The following is a 16,750-nucleotide window of genomic DNA, read 5'->3' as shown; positions in this document are numbered from 1 at the left end:
AGAAATGCTGGGCTACCAGAATAAGGAGACCTTCATAATTTACTGGACTGTGGTCAAGAAAATCACCTTTAGAATACAACGAACTAAAGGAGGATGAATTAACAGCTTTACAATTTCAAACTTGAACAAATTAACATTGCCAGAATGACTCTTATTCTCTTCTCTATGAAATAAGAAAGATTATCATTTAATGTATGACAACTTCTTTCACGCTATTCCCAAGAAAACTTTCTTTACATATGAAATATTCATTTACAGTCAACTTGTTTACAGTAGATACATATGGTTCATATAGAATATAAAATTGAGTGATTTCTCATTTTCATAAATTTGCATTAAGAATCAAGTTGTACAGTAAAAGACTCGGGATTTACTTGCAGAAAAAAAAAAAATCACAGACACAATTTCCCCTCCTACTTGTTGAAGTCTTTGTCATCATACTTATTAATTTTTAGGAAAAAAATTATATTTCTGCCACAATAAGGGACTACATACTTTTTTTGTGAATTGCTAGCATTAAGGGTCTGTCATTTGGGTGAAGATGCACCAAGACTGGTGTTCCTACTAAGTCCTGAGGTAGGTATCCCAGCAGAGGTACTGCTCTGGGGAAAGAAAAACGGAGAAAAAATAATGAAAATCAAGTGGAATAAAGGTATATTTCATCTTTAAAATACTTCAAGTTTTCTTTGCTGTTTTTCCTACAAAGAGAACAAGTTATTTTAAGTTTAAAATGATGAAAAAGCAGTGCCAACTTAATAACAATAATATTCTTTCAACAAGGGAGATTTTGCTTGTTTGTGGGGTAGTGGTCAGATCAAGTCAAGAAGTCTCCTACAGCAGTTCTGTGTGTTCTTTGCTTCCTAACTTTAGAGGATAAATACTTACCCTAATTTTAAAAGAGCATTAATAAAGTTTAATCTTGTAAAACTCTCATGAAGGTAAATAGTACCCCAATCCCTCAGCTGTGAGCCAAGGCTAAGGATCACAGGATTACCAGGGCTGAACTAGCAACAGGGCAGTTGAGTAGGACTCAAGACAACTTTCTCACTGGCAGGTTAAGAGTTCAACCTCAAGGAGCTGCAAGGAAACAAGCTTATTAACTAGAGAATTAAAAGCAATGTTGACAAAATCCTGCACATTACCAGTGAGCACTTCTAGTGATGTGAATGACTAATTCATGTGATGAAATAATTTTTATTGATCACTTCAAGCATTTGTATTAAGGAGAAAGAGTGAAAGTTCAAAAATGTCACCTTGCACCTTACCCTGAAGGTTAATAAGCTTTGGGGAATAAAAAAAAAGGCATTAAGTCAATATTACTCAGTAATGTTTAAGATGCCAGATGCTAACAAGTCATCTTGTAAACTCAACACGCTGTACACCTTCTTCCCACAGCCCTGTTCTCTGACAAAGATCTGGGGTAGGAAGATACTCAGGGATCTGAATAGCTTTAATGGAAAACTCAGCAAAGGTGCACCACAGACAAGGGGTTTGTGTCATGTAAGAACTCAAAAGCATTATGCAACATATGCCTTCAACACTGCACTTCCAGCACCCCACTGGAATGACATCAGTTCCCCAAAACAGCAAACATACCCTTCTGGTAAAGAGGCTGAGATAGTCAGGGGAAAATGAGGATAGCAACTAATGCCTTAGTATTGAAGCAATTAGTTAAATAACCAGTCTTGGAAGCTTGCAGATGAACCCACAGAGCTGAAACTGGCCTGAAACTCATACCAAATCACATCATTGTGACACATTGACATTTAAAAGTGCTGCCAAGTTCAAAGCACATGAGAAAAGCTGTGCCACTAGAGGACTTTAAAATACCAGTCAACTCCAAATGACTTCATCAAGTAACAGTTAGAAGTTTTTGTTCGGTGCTATTCCTGTTCTTTGCCACCTGCTTTATGGAAACCTGGCAAACATTACACTTGTTTGTGCTGTGACAGAACACCGACCCTAAAGGAGATCAGATTTTATCCAACTGTTACTTATTAACCAAATTATAAAGGAAGATGCAAATTCAATCACTTCTATGCAAAAAATAAAATAAATAAATAAATAAATAAATAAATAAATAAATAAATAAATAAATAAATAAATAAATAAATAAATAAATAAATAAATAAATAAATAAATAAATAAACAAACAAACAAACAAACAAACAAATAAATAAAATCCCCTCTGCGTTTTTATACTGATATCAAGATCACTGGAAAAGTGGGGGATCTAGAATGTGAGACTGAGCTGGGCTTGCTTGTTCTGATGAAAAGGAGACTAAGGGATGATCCAGGAGCTTCCCACAACTGCTGGAAAGAGGAGTTACAAAAACAGAGTTAAATTTTCTTGGTGGTTGCCAGACAATAAAATGGGCAATGGTCCCAGACTGCAGTCTGGAAAGCTTATGCTGGATGTCAGGAAAAGTTTTTTAACAGAGCAGTGCAACACAGGAACAGTTTCCCATAGAGATTGTGTAATTTTTGCCCCTGAAGGTTTTCAGGCATTACTGAGACAAGGTTACAGATGACATAACCTAGAATGGGGCAAAGGTTTCATTTCAAGCAAAAGGAACGAAGACCTCCAGCACTCCCTTTCAACCAGCCTTTCTGTGATCATATAATGCTGTATGTGAGAATCATGTCTTAGCATCATTATGCTTCCTCATAGTGAATAACACATTCAGGGTTTAAGTTAATAAACTCATCTAATGAATGTAAACGTACAGTGCAGTGCAAGAATGGCTGATGAGGAGAGGCAGCAAGTTTAGTTTGTGTTTTACAGAATGACATTTAAAGTGTCAAAACAACATGAATAAGAAGGCTCTTTATATCGTAAGCTATATACAAAACTGCATTAAATTAACTTAGGAAGATTGTTGTGAACTACATAGAACTCCTTACACCCATTATACACATCGAGTATGAAATACATTTCAAAGACAAATATATATAGGAATGATCCATTTAATTTCAGGAAAATATTAATTTTTACTTAACATGTTCTGTGCAGAGATCCACTTGCAGGGATCTGATTTGATTTGTTCGGACAAATAAACGTTTTTCCAATCCATGAACATGTACTGATTACAGGAATTAACTTTATTTTATGCAAGTCAGGCAACAGTTTCAGTGTTATATTATGAACAATTCGAGTCAATGGCAGGTGCTCAGTTGCACATTTTTAAATATTACACACAGCTTTCTCTTAAGAATCTGTTGCTTTGTGTATTATACTGAACCCTGGAGAGCTTAAGATTAATCAACTGCATATGCATATCTTGGTAAACATTTATCTGGCTGCCAATGCTCTCAGGAGCTAAATAATTAAAAGCAAAATCAAACACACAAATCAGAAGAACAGAAATAAGTGACGTAAAGTACTACTATCAGACCAAGATGTAATCAACCTTTACTGGAAGTGTTAAAAAATGGTATTTGAGAGCAAGTGGCAACACCAGACTAAAAGGAAAGAAGCTTCCATAGTAGTCACAGGGAAGGGATTTACTTCACTCAATCCAAGAATAAGAGCCAAGTTCTCCATTCAGCTATCTTGTGCTTTCTTTTAAGTGACTGCTGGAAATCAATGAGCTGGGGATCCATGGAGGAAGGGAAACTTTGCACCGTGCCATCAGGTTATCTGGAAATACAAACCCACACTGCAAAGTTGCAGTTGGCTTGGAGCTTGTGTGGGAATGAGGGAGAGAAAAAAAATCCATGAAGAGGACAGAAGTACAGTGGAGTAAGTAGTTCTTTTGTCAACTTAAGCTGTTTGGAGAGACTGTATAGATCATACCATGGAAAAAAAAATTTGTCAGCATTCCACTGTTTTCTATCTTACAGGAACTCTCATACTTGGCCACAATGTCTGCAAAGTTAGCCAAAACCAGCTGTATCTGAAAGTCCAAACTTATCTTCACTGATTAGCCATTATCTTCTTCTATAGCAGCTAACTCCAATAGCTACCTTTTGCAATTCTTGTTTAATAAAACCCCCATGCACTGCACTAATACTGATGTGCCCGACCTTTCTACAGATAAACTGCCTCAAAAGTCAAACAATACTTTTCTTTACCTTGACTCCAGCTTAGTCAAACATCCCAATAACCTCCTTTCCCCCAGTCCCTCTCTCTCTGCTGCATTTAAAGATTTTGCCAAGAATGGCATGTCTTCAGAAACAAGATTTCCAACCAAAAGATACCACAGAAACCCAAAATTAACCATTATACTTGTACTCTGTCTGAAGACATCCTCCCCATCTTAACCTACAAAGAAACTTTTGGTATTCTTAGAATGTTTAAAAACAAGAGAAGGAGACAATCTCAGAAGTCAGATCTTACTATTACAGCTAACTTAGTTTTCCCTAAGCAGAAAAAAATATCAAAATAAGGTCCCACATATAGCACAAAAATCAGAAACTCTAAAGGAGTATCTTCTGCTCTTTTCACAGACTTCATGGTTCCATCACTTAGATATCCCTTGAAAGGGATACAGCCTCAAGTTACACAAGTAGGGGTTTAGATTGGATATTAGGAAACATTTCTTCATGGAAAGAGTTGTCAAGGCTGCCCAGTGAAGCAGTGGAGTTACCATCCCTGGAGGTATTTAAAGGATGTGCAGATGTGGTGTTTAGGGATGGTGGTTTAGTGGTAGACTTGATGAACTTACCCAACTTAAGTGATTCCATGAAATCTTGATTTATACCTTAGTTCCATAGTCTCTGTATATACTTTAAGATCACAGGTGGCATATTTGTTTCTACTCTAGAATGTAAATACTTACTCTAATCAGCTTTCAAGATTGTCAAAGCAATGTGAAATCTTCAGCCAATAGAATTTGAGCAGTTTTGTACACTTTTATTTTATAAAGATCTAATATTTCATTTAAAAAACACACCTCTAGTTGTACCTGGGCCAGTAGAAAGGGACAGCAGCACATCACTTAGATCAAACTTGGAAAAAAACCTCCCACACATAAAATTTTATGCAGGTCATAATTATCAGCAAAGGAAATTTTTCTGACCATTTGGTTCATTCATTGAATTTATGTCCAGATTTGTCCCAGAAGGAAGGAAAGTGGAAGAACAAGTTGTTTGTTAGCAGGCAAATAATTTTCCACTTAAATACCAGTGATAATGCATTAGTGAAAATAGGGGGATGTACTTTTCTTAGGTTAAACACTCTTCAGCAGCTGTGTAACTTTTTAACCCCATACAGACACCTTAAATCCTGTAAAGATACTGGATAGCTTGCTTATCAGTAAATTAAAGAATATTTTTTGTAGGTTACCTTTCATCTACATCCTGGAACAAACAGGTCGGTGTGTGCGTAGTTGTAAAAATTCTCTTGTCAGGAGGAATTCTGGGTGCTGGGAGAAAAATAAAAGCAGATTAACAAGTGGTGTTTTTGCACATATAACACTTCAAGCTCCAAGTCCAATATTCCATGCAAGAGCACACAGAGAAGCAGCTTGCTAACTCACAGCTGCTCAGCAAGGACAGAGAATAGAAACAATTATCTTTCACTGCAATAAAACTTGAACAGCTCTTACTTTTAGGAAACCAAACTAGTCATTGTCCATTCAAAGAATTACCTTCATAACCAGAATGTACTTTTTCGGCGAGCAACACACAGCAAAGCTGGTCTTCTGCTATTTCTGGATCTTGCACTTTGATAAGGTAAGGAGTCATCCGAAACGGGTGATAGCAAATCTCATTTTCACGCTCCTTCCCCGCACTAATAATTAAACAGAGTTAATTATTTCAACAGATTAATCTTATGCTAAATAAAATTTTAATTTAGCCATATTAGCTCCTAGAATAGCACCCAAGATCTTAACTTTTTTTTTTTTTTTTTGGTAGAAGAGAATCTAATTCCAATGGCATCCTTTGCATACCAGTTGCAATAAAGAATATGTTGTTCTCTCCCCTGCCTGAAATAAAAAGATGCACGACTGCATTAAATGGAAATTTGGTAGAAAAGAAAAACCCAACTTGTACAATAAAGTTATTTGTTGATCCAATAATCTTGATTTGTGACATTATACCCTTATGAGGGATGAATTTAGTTAATTTTTATGAAGACCGCTATATCTCCTCAGTTAACATAAAGGTCCACCTTTTAATCAATATTTATTACAATTTAAAAAGAGTGAAGACAACACAATAATATTGTTGTTTACTTAACAAGAATGCAAAACACAGTCATGAAAATAACAACCAGTTACATAGTGGACAAAAAAAGTCAGCTGTGGTAACTTTATAACAGTACAGCTTTATAAAAGTAAAGCTTTTGAAACCAGTATTAGTTGGACAAAAAAATCTCCAGTAACACCAGCAGTACTTCCACAGTCTATCCAATCCCACACTCAGGAGCAGTGGATTACCTCTAATTCATTTAAAGTTTACTCATAGCTCAGTAATAAGTATTTATTTACTCCAGAAGTATTATGTAATAGGATCCACTATTTTTGTTTTCGGAAATGGTGCCAGAAAGGTAATAAGCATTAAGAAATCAAATTGTAGAAGAAAGAACATGGAATAAGCTGCCAGCTTCTCCTAAATAAAATGAGCTAAAGAGGAGTGGGGGCAGGAAAAGAAGGAAGAAAAGCAGAACCAAAGAACTGTGTCATCCTAGTAACTGTAAAAGAGACAGGTCAAGTTATCCTCAAGTATCTTTCTAGGGGACACTTGAGATAAATTGAAGATGAGACATTATTTTCCTAGAAAGAGAGAGAGACTCTGCAGCAGGTGCTGGACACAACAGTTCTACTAACATGAAGTCAAGTCTTTCCATAGCAGGAGGAGATACTATATCAGCTTCTCTTATGGCCCAAAGGTCAATATTCACACTAATTAACTTCCAAGATGCAACTTCTTGAAATCGCTTCGCAGTTTTCTCTGTGGCTTCTAGAGTTAATCAACTGGAGGATGTGCAGATGTTTTGCTTTATGATCCCATTATGGAAAAGCATGAAATTCAGATACCGTATGGTTCTTATAAAAGTCAAATGTGTAATGCACAGTTTCACAGTACAACACCAAGCTTTAGGATGCTGTCATCTTACCTGATGCGACAGAAAAAGGATTTCTCTTCCATGCAGTCCTGGGTGGAAGACTCTAGAAATTTTAAACATATTTCATAACAAGTTACAAATTACTCCAAGGTTATTACATTTAATACATGATTTTTTTCTTTAAGTGCTTGTGGTTGATTTTTTTAAAAACTTCACGTTCCCTGAAGTCTCCATATTTACTTGCCAAACAATGGACTTCATAAGCAACTAAATCTGACCACCACTCGGATTCTGAGGCTGGTGTGTGAATCACAGCTGCTTGCTTATCAAGTCTTTTTCCTAAACATATCTAAACAGCTCTCCACTTTGAGCTGCTTACCCTTATCATTTTTTACAGGACTTTATAGTGTTGATCAAAAATGTTTGATTATCTGGGACCCCAAAATCTGACCTTTTTCCTAGAAAGGCACTAGGACAGCTAGATCATCAAATCTACTTACTACCACCTCTCTGAAAAGAAAGCTTTTTTTCCATGAAGGTTTCTTTTCACATTTCAAGCCTATTTCTCTCCTTTTCCAAAGTAGCCACTGACTGATTCTCAAGGAAAGCTCTGGCATTTCAAAGGCCTCTAGTGCACAATACATTTGGATATTATATTCTATGGCAGCTGATACATGAGACAGTGTGCACAGTTCCACTTACTGCATTTTTTAATAAAGCTGCACAAAAGGTTAAAAACCCCAAACCAAACAAACCCCCAAAACCTGTATAACTGAGTGTCTGTAATCAGGACTACATGGTCAGCATTTACCACTGACCCTCTTTTGAGCCAGAATTTGGACAAGACACCTCACGGGGTCCCTTTTGACCTGCTTCACGTGTGCATTACTTAGTACACGTTTATTTCAGATTAAATATGGTTTGCACCCTGGCTTAACTTCACAGACTTAGTATGCAATGGATTGGACTTCCATATATTTAGAGTAGACCTGAATTTCAAGTATTTGGTTAAAGTAGTTGGCAGATATTTCTCAATTACTAACAGCTGTAGATACACTAGTAAAACAATCCTCCCACAAACAAATATCAAGTGCTCTGAGACATCTCAACATCAGCTCACCTAACATCATTTTTCCAAGGGTAAAAGAAGAGAATTGGTGAATGCACAGTGATCATAGCTGAAAGACCTTTTTCTACACTGTAATCAAGGTGTCCAGTATTCAAATCACAACCATTTAAAAAGGAGGAGGCAGAGCATTGTCCCCCTCATAGCTGAAGATGAGAAAGTGTGAAGAAAACAATAATTTGATTGCTAGTAAAAGTGGAAAGTAAACTCACTGTTCAACTCAAATTCTTACTTTGTTTTCATGAAAGGGGCATAAGAACCAATAAACAATGACATCTGGAAGACTTTCAAGCAACAGACAAGCCTTGCTGATTTATAGAAGTGTGTTATACACCTAGTATTGCTCAGAAATGTTCTAATAATGCATCTGTGTTGCATCCTCAAAAAGTGATGGAGAAGGATGGGAGGATATTAAAAATCAGTTCCAGTATTTACATTTCCATGACTGAAAGCAGGTTGGAGAAGTATCTGCTGCTGAGACCACTCACCAGCTCTGTTGCAAATATTCCATGATGGTAATCTGTATGGGGTGGTAGAAGTATAGAACACACTGACATCCTGAGGTGCCAAGAACTCCACAAATTTGGCATTTCTAAAATAACCCCTCTTACAGCGGAGAATAGAAGCAGCTTGATCAGAGATGTACAAAATTTTTCCAGTAATCAAAGAAACAGCTACAGCAAACATATCCTAAAAACAAAGATCTCAAGTTATTTAGACAGTTTGAAACATTCCTCAATACAGTATTTTATATATATATATATATATATACACACACACACACATTTAAGACACAAAAACATTAATAAATTCAAAATAAAATTTAAGGAAATTGTTGAACCACATCTGTAACGAAATAAAGTTAATCTGCTTTTTAAGTAGACACACACAGAACGCTTTCCAACTGTGCAATAATACACTGCTATTTACCAGGTTACGAGACCTAAATATCATGGTCTAAAATTTTATGACACAGAATGAATTTACAAATGAAGAATTAATGAGCTTCCAGCTATATAGCTGCACATTTTCCCTGTGCTTGTTACAGGCATGGTTTACATTTATCAAGCTCAGTTGTTTGTGAAAGACTGTTTATGTGAGCTGGTCCATCCACTGCAAAATGAAAGAAGTGCTCTAGAGCACTTGGCAAAGTATGAGTGTGCAGGTGGAAAAAAATGTCCCACGCACTCCATTTGTATTGTTCCATATTGTTTCTCTTCTCGACATAGAGGAGCTTCCTGCGTCACAACCTCTAGTGCTCCATCCACCGACGCGGTACACAAACTCGAGAGTTGTCATCAGAACACCAGTTTCACAAACTCAGGTGCTCCAGTTTAAATGAACAATGTTTATGAATTTGGCTGAATTCCTCAGTTGTGCTCTACACTTCCTATTTATTTTCCCCTGTGGGGAGCCTTTACTATTCATAGATACAACAAAACCCACCTACTCCAAGCTACAGAACATCCCCCATCATGCCCTTGTTGTACAGATTTCAGAACTTCATACTTTCAGGCAGAGGTTTCAGTTTAAAAAGAAAAAAATGGTGGAAGGTTGTCTAATAAGATTAGATACAATTATTTTTTGAAGACTCTGTAACTTATCTATAAAATACTAGTATTATGGAAATAAATAATAATTTAAAAAATCATTCAGACTATCATTTTATTGTTAAAACTACACTGATCATCATAGCTGAATACAGTTGCACCAGATCCCACAGCAAGCCTGTATCTGTTGCAAAAACCAGACAAACACCACAGAAAAGGACACAACACACCATGATTCTAACACTTTCATCACTCTCCAGTCACACTAACACAAAGAACTGATGAAACATCAAACAACCCCTAGTTATAAGAATAAGCTGAAGTAATTCACTGTGTTCCTTGACTAAAATTTGGGAAAAGTTACTTTCCAACAGGTGCTCTCAAATGAAAACTAATGATGTCTCACAGCACATTATCACCTGGATATTGAGATGTGTCACACCATCATCTCCAGGCAACAGCTCACAGTTTCTAAATCAACATCCCCCAGAAGGCAAAAGCCACCTTCAGCAAGTTGACCTAGCTACCAACTCTTACCATGTAAAAAGGAGGAGTGCCTGAGAATTGCAGTTGAAGAAAACATTTTCAATCCACACTGTCACCATACTCACCGCATTTTTCATGATGTATTCTGAGGTTATAGTCTCAACCTCTTCCACTGTGTAGGATGACACATTGAGACCAGCAGGCTGGGATTCATTAATCATCAACAATTGGTAATATTCCTCATTGGCTACAGAGAACAAAAAACAACTTATATTCAGAATTATCAAAAAACACTCAGCCTGGAAGCAGTAAATGGCCAAAATATTTTTTGAAATAAACACAGAATGAGCAGTTGGGAAATTGAGGTACTATAGAGCTTCCTCATCAGTAACCCAAACAAATTTATGTATCTTAATATACCTGTGTAAGAATGATCACATATTTTGGTCTATTTGACAGTTCAAACAGTACCAAATTGTGAATTTTTTTAAAATTAGTTTTCTAACTCAACAAAACATCAGTTGAATATCAAGCATCTAGAGACCTACTTTAAGTCCCAAAGGAACAAAAGATAACAGAGCCAACAAACAGGAACACCATGAGAACATCTGTTTAGAGAGGTTTTCAGACATAATGCAATTTCCTGTGTAAAGACAAGTTTATTTAAATTCCTATTTTAAAGTTTCATTTTATCCAGATTGGCATTATCTAGGCAGTATCATACTTGATTACCTTTAACTTGTTTTATGCTTTTTAGGGCATATTTCAACGTCGTTAGGATACTAGATTTGCCTTTGATTCTCTTCTCAGAAGGAAGATGAGCTTTCAGCTCTTGTAATGTTTTCAGCAATTCCTTCTGTGTTTTGGCTTTAGTGGACTGCTCACTACTGTAAGATTAAAAACAAAAAATAAAACATCACTTGTTTGTTATGTTGAAGCAACATAACATCCTCTTGGAAGCCCAAACGTACTCTGACACTTCTCATATACATAAATTTGTAACACTAGCCTCATTAACTTTTCCAGTACTCAGTATCAGCTTTCAGAACTTACAAAAATTCTTACATGACCTAGAATCATTTAAAATGAAAGATTTACCACCACCTGGAATGTGATTGTAAAATGCACTCTATATGTGCAACAGTACATATACCCAAGCACCAGAGAATTTCTTTTTTTTTTCCTTTGCCAGTCTCCCTCCTGCCTTTTTAGTAGTATTTTCCTTAGTTCTTTTCAAAATCAAATTCAGAAATGTTCATGGACTTCAAAGGAGAGAAGCAGGAGGTCCACTCAAGTCTTCAACCTCCTGTTCGAGCAGGTTCTCTTAAGAGAGGTCCCTGAAAAGGGAATGGCAGTGGGAGAGCATCAAGTTAACAAAACAAATGGAGAAATCCTTTGAACAACCTATCCCACTTAAGTATGGCATTACATTAAATAAGGTAAGGAAACTTGACTAAATATGTAAGGTGAAGAATCAGAGGAGGCTGGAGACAGAAGCTGCATTGACATTTCTCAGGTGCATGTTCAGAAGTGCTGCCTCAGTGTAGAAGGTCAAACAACAGAGATTATCAGTGCCGAGGTCAGGAAGTTATCACCTTCCTTTACAGTTCCTCTGTCTCTCCCCATTACTAAGAGGTGCTGACACAACCAAAAAGAAAGAGAAAAGCAGGTGAGGGAAGGAAGGGGCAGGATAAAGATAGGTGGTAGAGGGGTAGGAAAGAGTTAAAATGAAAAATCACCTTGTCTTTTGCATTGGAGTAGACTTCAAAAGCTAATCATTCGCAATGATCAAGAGGATTATAGAGCCATTCTGAAACATTCCTGAAAATAAACTCTTTTCCATCAAAGGGTAAGTTTTCTCTTACCACCTGATTGTCATGGCTGGTCACCTCTAAGAAGTTACCCTATGCACTACTGCAGAAACAATAGTCTTGACAACTGCCCTGCCCTGACTGAAGTGGTCAATAAAGTAGCTTCAGCTTCCGAGTAATTTTCAAGAGGATTTCTGAACATTTTTCTGGGAATTTTTAAGAGTTTGAAAAAGGTAAATCAGTCACCTGACAAGTGTTGGGTGTATTTTACCAAAAATGCTTGGAAAGTGACAAAGCTGACTTGTACTAGAGAATACACATTGTTCTGGCTTACATCACAATGGACTATGAGGAATGCGGCGTTCGTTTCTTCTGTGGTCATTTTGTACCGGGAAATAATGGCAAGGGATCAGACAAAAGAGTACAGTACTCCCCTGGGAAACATTATGTTTGTGCTGTATATTAAAATCACATCTACAATGTGGCTTGACAGTTTGGACTGATGCAATCAAACAGGGCTTTGTTAACAGAAGAGCCCTCTATGCTGGCAGTAGGGAAAAAGAGAGAGGGAAAAGATTATGAAATAACTGAGCATACAGCTGGTTTGTACTCTCTGAGTCTGCTTCATGAGAGTGGTCAGACTCTTTTGCAAGAAAAGAAACCTTTCCAAATTAGCCCTCAGCAGCAGCGTATACAAAAGATGGGCCTCCTTGGAAAATAAGTTACACAACTCAGAAATGTTTTCCCAGAGATCAGTAGCATCAGGCACAGCAGGCAGCCACAGGGAAGGTGTGACTTTCAGAGGACAGAATAAGCAAGTTCCATAAAAAAAAAGGAGCTTTCCATTTTGTTTTTTGTCGACAGCAACCTGGAAAGGTACCTACAGATATTAAACTAGAATTGTTGGTTGGTGCTGATATTGAATCCAAACCCCAGTAGTCTGAATATAAGATTAAGAATGCAGCTTATCAGACTACTTTAGTTTTCTCTTTAAAGATCATTCTCTAGATATATCTTCAGTCTCCCATTTTCAAAAGAAGATCAGATTCTGCTCTGTAACCCTTTAGCACTGTTCCTGATGGATTCCTAATTATTTCTGAGCAAAGAAATATTACTGAAATTTAAAATAAAGAGACATCAGAAAAACTGTAATAAGTAACCCCTCCATCCTCCCAAAATCTTGCAGTGAAGAAAATGGAATTAATGGGAAAAGAAGATTAAGAAATGTCTTTGTTTCACTCTGTCTTTCATACTTAGCAATATGAACTCCAGATCACAACTTCCAACTGAAAACAGAGCATGGAACAAGATCTCCAGGTGCCTGCAAGGCAGACACAGAAAATAAGTTCCTCAAGCACCAAATGGTGCACAAGAGCAATTTTAATTTACCACTTTTCTGTGAACTGTATCAGGTGGAAACATGTCCAGGTAGGTGTGGAGAGAGGTCTTAATATTAATATGCTACAGCCAGATATCCTTGATCTGCTCAGGGTCTGGTCTCCAGATCAGCTGACTTAAAAAAACAACAAGTACAGTAGGCACTCTGAAGTATCTAGATTTGAGCCTTCAGCACTACCAGGGGCCAGAAGCAGAGTTCATAGAGAGGCATTCCTGCAGTATGTTGGTTTATCCTTACACACTGGAGGCTTGAATCCCAGCAAATGGAACACGGGAGAGGCAGATGATGTGGGTGCTGGACATCAGAACATAACCCAACTCCATAGGTGAATCCTGATGTTAATACACTACCAGGTTCAGACTAAATTCTAAAGAGCAGAGAATTTAAAGAAAAGCTACAAAAAAAACCCCTACTAGAGCTGAAGCAATATTCAAAGGGATGCACAAAAAATAAAAATTAGAGAGTTAGCTACCAAGTAACATGACTTGAAAGGTTATCACACAACTTGCATGAAACAGCAACAGAAAGCTCTAAAGCAATCAAGTAGTTAATAGGACATGCTACTGATTATGGACAGGATTTCTTGTGTAATCCTCCAGGTTTAGGCAAAACAAAACACCAAAATACAACACTATTCAGTTTTCAGCGTTTAGCATACATGCAAGTTACTGAAAAATACATGCCCATTAATTTACCTGCATCCACTGCTGGACTGATTGTGTTCAGAGTTTGCAATCATCAGACTAAATGCATTTGAGCTTGAACTAGAATTAGGAAAGATTGAAAAAGATTAATATTAGTAAACCTAACAAAAAACTTTTAGTTCATTTTAGCTTTATATTTTCCTATTAATTACTGGCTACCTAGGAAAAAAAACAAAATGAAACAAAACAACCCCCAAACATTAAAAGCTTCTGCAAGGTGCAAAAAAAATGGAAACTGTGGCTGTTAAATGTTTGTCTAAGAAACAGAGTAACTTCAGTTGGAAGGAACCCATAAGGATCACCAAGTTCAACTCCCTGGTCCTTGCAGGACTACTAAGAAGGTGGTTCTTCCTTCAGCTTTGCTCTGTACAGTAAGCTATTATTTTAATGTTTAAAATAGCACAGTTGCATCCTAATACATAAGAATAAACTGACCGTTTTTGATACATAATTATAGAAGTTGGTTTACTAGAAAAATATAAATAAGGCCAATTAAACCACAATGATGAGAAGAAAGATGCAAATGAAGGCAGCCATGCAGAACACCAGAGACCTTTTCTTTATGAATAAATACCTATTACACAATTTACACCACATGAGAGTACAATTTAACTAGAACACTCAGCTTCAATTTCAAGACACATTTTATGCCTTAGTTATTGTTCAGAAATTATATTCAAACGCAAAAAGTCACTGGTGTGAAATGTATTTTATGATTAGCTACCACCTTTTATGACAGTCTGAAGACTCCATGAGCATTGCTGAATCTTTCCCATTTTCATCAGATTCATGGCCATGAGAATCATGCCCGCTTGAATAGTTTTCATTTGTGTCATTCCCACTGAAGTCGTTTCCACTGGAGTCATTTCCACTGGAGCCACTGCTCATTTCAATATCTTCCTGAAGAACTCCACGGGAGTGCTCAGGCTTTGTCTGAATTTCTGAATCTTCAGCAATCATCTGGCTATGGTTATTTGCGAGTCCAGGATAGTCACTCATTTTCCGTTGCTCTTTTAAAAAGAATGACAGAGAAATGCTTTTGCTGATCCCAGGCTGCTGCTCAGGGTTCTGCTCCTCAGTGCTGGAGTAGAAGCCCCTGAACTTGATAGAGTCCGTGGGACAGTCATTAGAAACACTGCCAAGATCAAGAGCAAATCAAGCCATATTCAGAATTTTCTCTCTGTGCAAACTTTGTTTGGAAGTACAGATGCACAAATCTGAGGAGGAAGGGAAGGAAGAAAAAAAATTATTTTCTTGTTTGCCTTGTTGATAGACTGGAACTTGCACTGACTGTAGAAAGTAAAAGTGATATTTAGAGTTAATATATTCAGCATTTAAGTGGTGAAAAGTTTAGGTTAAATTGCAAATCTCACAATGTTTTATCACAGAAAAGGTGTTTATATTTTAGTAAAAACCCCCACAAAAACCCCGAAGTTGAATAAACATGAAAAACTCCTTATAAGTTTGCATTCATTTGTTTTCTACTTTCCTACCTAATACTCGACAATTTTACTGCCTGGATTTGGACAATAACTGTTATTACTTTTACTGAAACCACTTCACTGGCTTCCAGTTTACCTTGATAAAGAAAAAAATTCCATTCAGACATCAGAGCATTGCTTACTTGGTTTGGAGGTCATTTGGGCTGTTTTGGTTTTTTATGTTGGGTTTTTTAAAATACATAGTCTCGGCCTGTTTTTTTTAAGATCTGTTCTGCCATTTTCACCAGTTCTTCATTTCTTTCTTTGTACAAGAGCCATGTAGGTAGGTACACAGATCACACAGTAGGAACAAGGAGACTAAGCACCTATTTATCAACAAACCCACCTATTTATCAACAACAAAAATTCTAAGACATAAATAACCCTGAGATTTATCTACTGATTACCACTAACTTGGGGGGAGGGGTTGATAAAAATTGTTCAGAAAAGGTTAAAACAACAACAAGAAAAAAATCCCTGCTTTTAAAGCAAATTCTAATGCACCAGGCTCAAAAATCAGCATGTATATGGAGGTGAATCAAGAACAAACTGATACTGAAGTACCATCCAAAGAGAAGTACTACAGAGCAGTTCAACTTTATGAATAAAATAATCATCTTTAATCTGACTCACATCCTCATCTATGTCAGCAACCCACAGAGACAACAATACTGCAAAACTATGAGCTAAGATTCTCTGGACTACGTAATTCATCATCAGGGAAAAAAACCATTGTTTTCAAGACAAGAGAACCATGTTTGTTCCTTCCTCTTTGTTCCTTTAAAAGATTCAGGATTACACTTGTTGACTAATAGACCTCTGACTGGAATAACAAAGTCAATAAAATAATTCTTAACTAAGTTTTGTTAACAGTAAGTGCAGCAGTTTCCTTTTAAACACAAATAAATAAATATTTTTAGAAAATTATTTCTGTAACAGAAAATATTCACAAGATTAATTTAAAACACACTACGATTCAACTCCCCTTAAAATGAAACCACATGGAAATTACTTTCTTAACCTCCTAACTGATGTTTTTTCAGACATTTTACACTTATTTTGAGTTTTTCCAGAAAATATTATTCATCTCCCTGCTTGGCCAAAGTAATATGCAAGGTATCTGCTTTCATTTGAAAGAGGAAGTAGGAAGTGTAGTTTAAGGGCATTCACTTAAGCTATCA

General features: G+C 36.7%; 1 protein-coding gene across 8 annotated transcripts in view; it reads right to left on the bottom strand.

The window, feature by feature from the left end:
• PER2 (period circadian regulator 2) overlaps positions 1–16,750 on the bottom strand; it is a 46,215-nt gene that overhangs the window by 14,081 nt on the left and 15,384 nt on the right. For all 8 annotated transcript variants that reach the window (XM_051782063.1, XM_051782067.1, XM_051782065.1 and 5 more), the window contains 9 exons: positions 14,816–15,305; positions 14,080–14,148; positions 10,907–11,061; positions 10,300–10,421; positions 8,627–8,828; positions 7,064–7,115; positions 5,592–5,734; positions 5,288–5,366; positions 496–602 (listed from right to left, as the gene is read on the bottom strand). In XM_051782063.1, the coding sequence (XP_051638023.1) occupies positions 496–602; positions 5,288–5,366; positions 5,592–5,734; positions 7,064–7,115; positions 8,627–8,828; positions 10,300–10,421; positions 10,907–11,061; positions 14,080–14,148; positions 14,816–15,087 (1,201 nt within the window). In that variant the 5' untranslated portion in view covers positions 15,088–15,305. The remainder of the gene's footprint in view (positions 1–495; positions 603–5,287; positions 5,367–5,591; positions 5,735–7,063; positions 7,116–8,626; positions 8,829–10,299; positions 10,422–10,906; positions 11,062–14,079; positions 14,149–14,815; positions 15,306–16,750) is intronic.

This window comes from Manacus candei, unplaced genomic scaffold, assembly GCF_025592945.1.
Source record: "Manacus candei isolate 608988 ecotype Guabito, Panama unplaced genomic scaffold, ASM2559294v1 h1tg000015l, whole genome shotgun sequence".
NCBI lineage: Eukaryota > Metazoa > Chordata > Aves > Passeriformes > Pipridae > Manacus > Manacus candei.
This window is presented reverse-complemented; position numbering and strand designations above follow the sequence as displayed.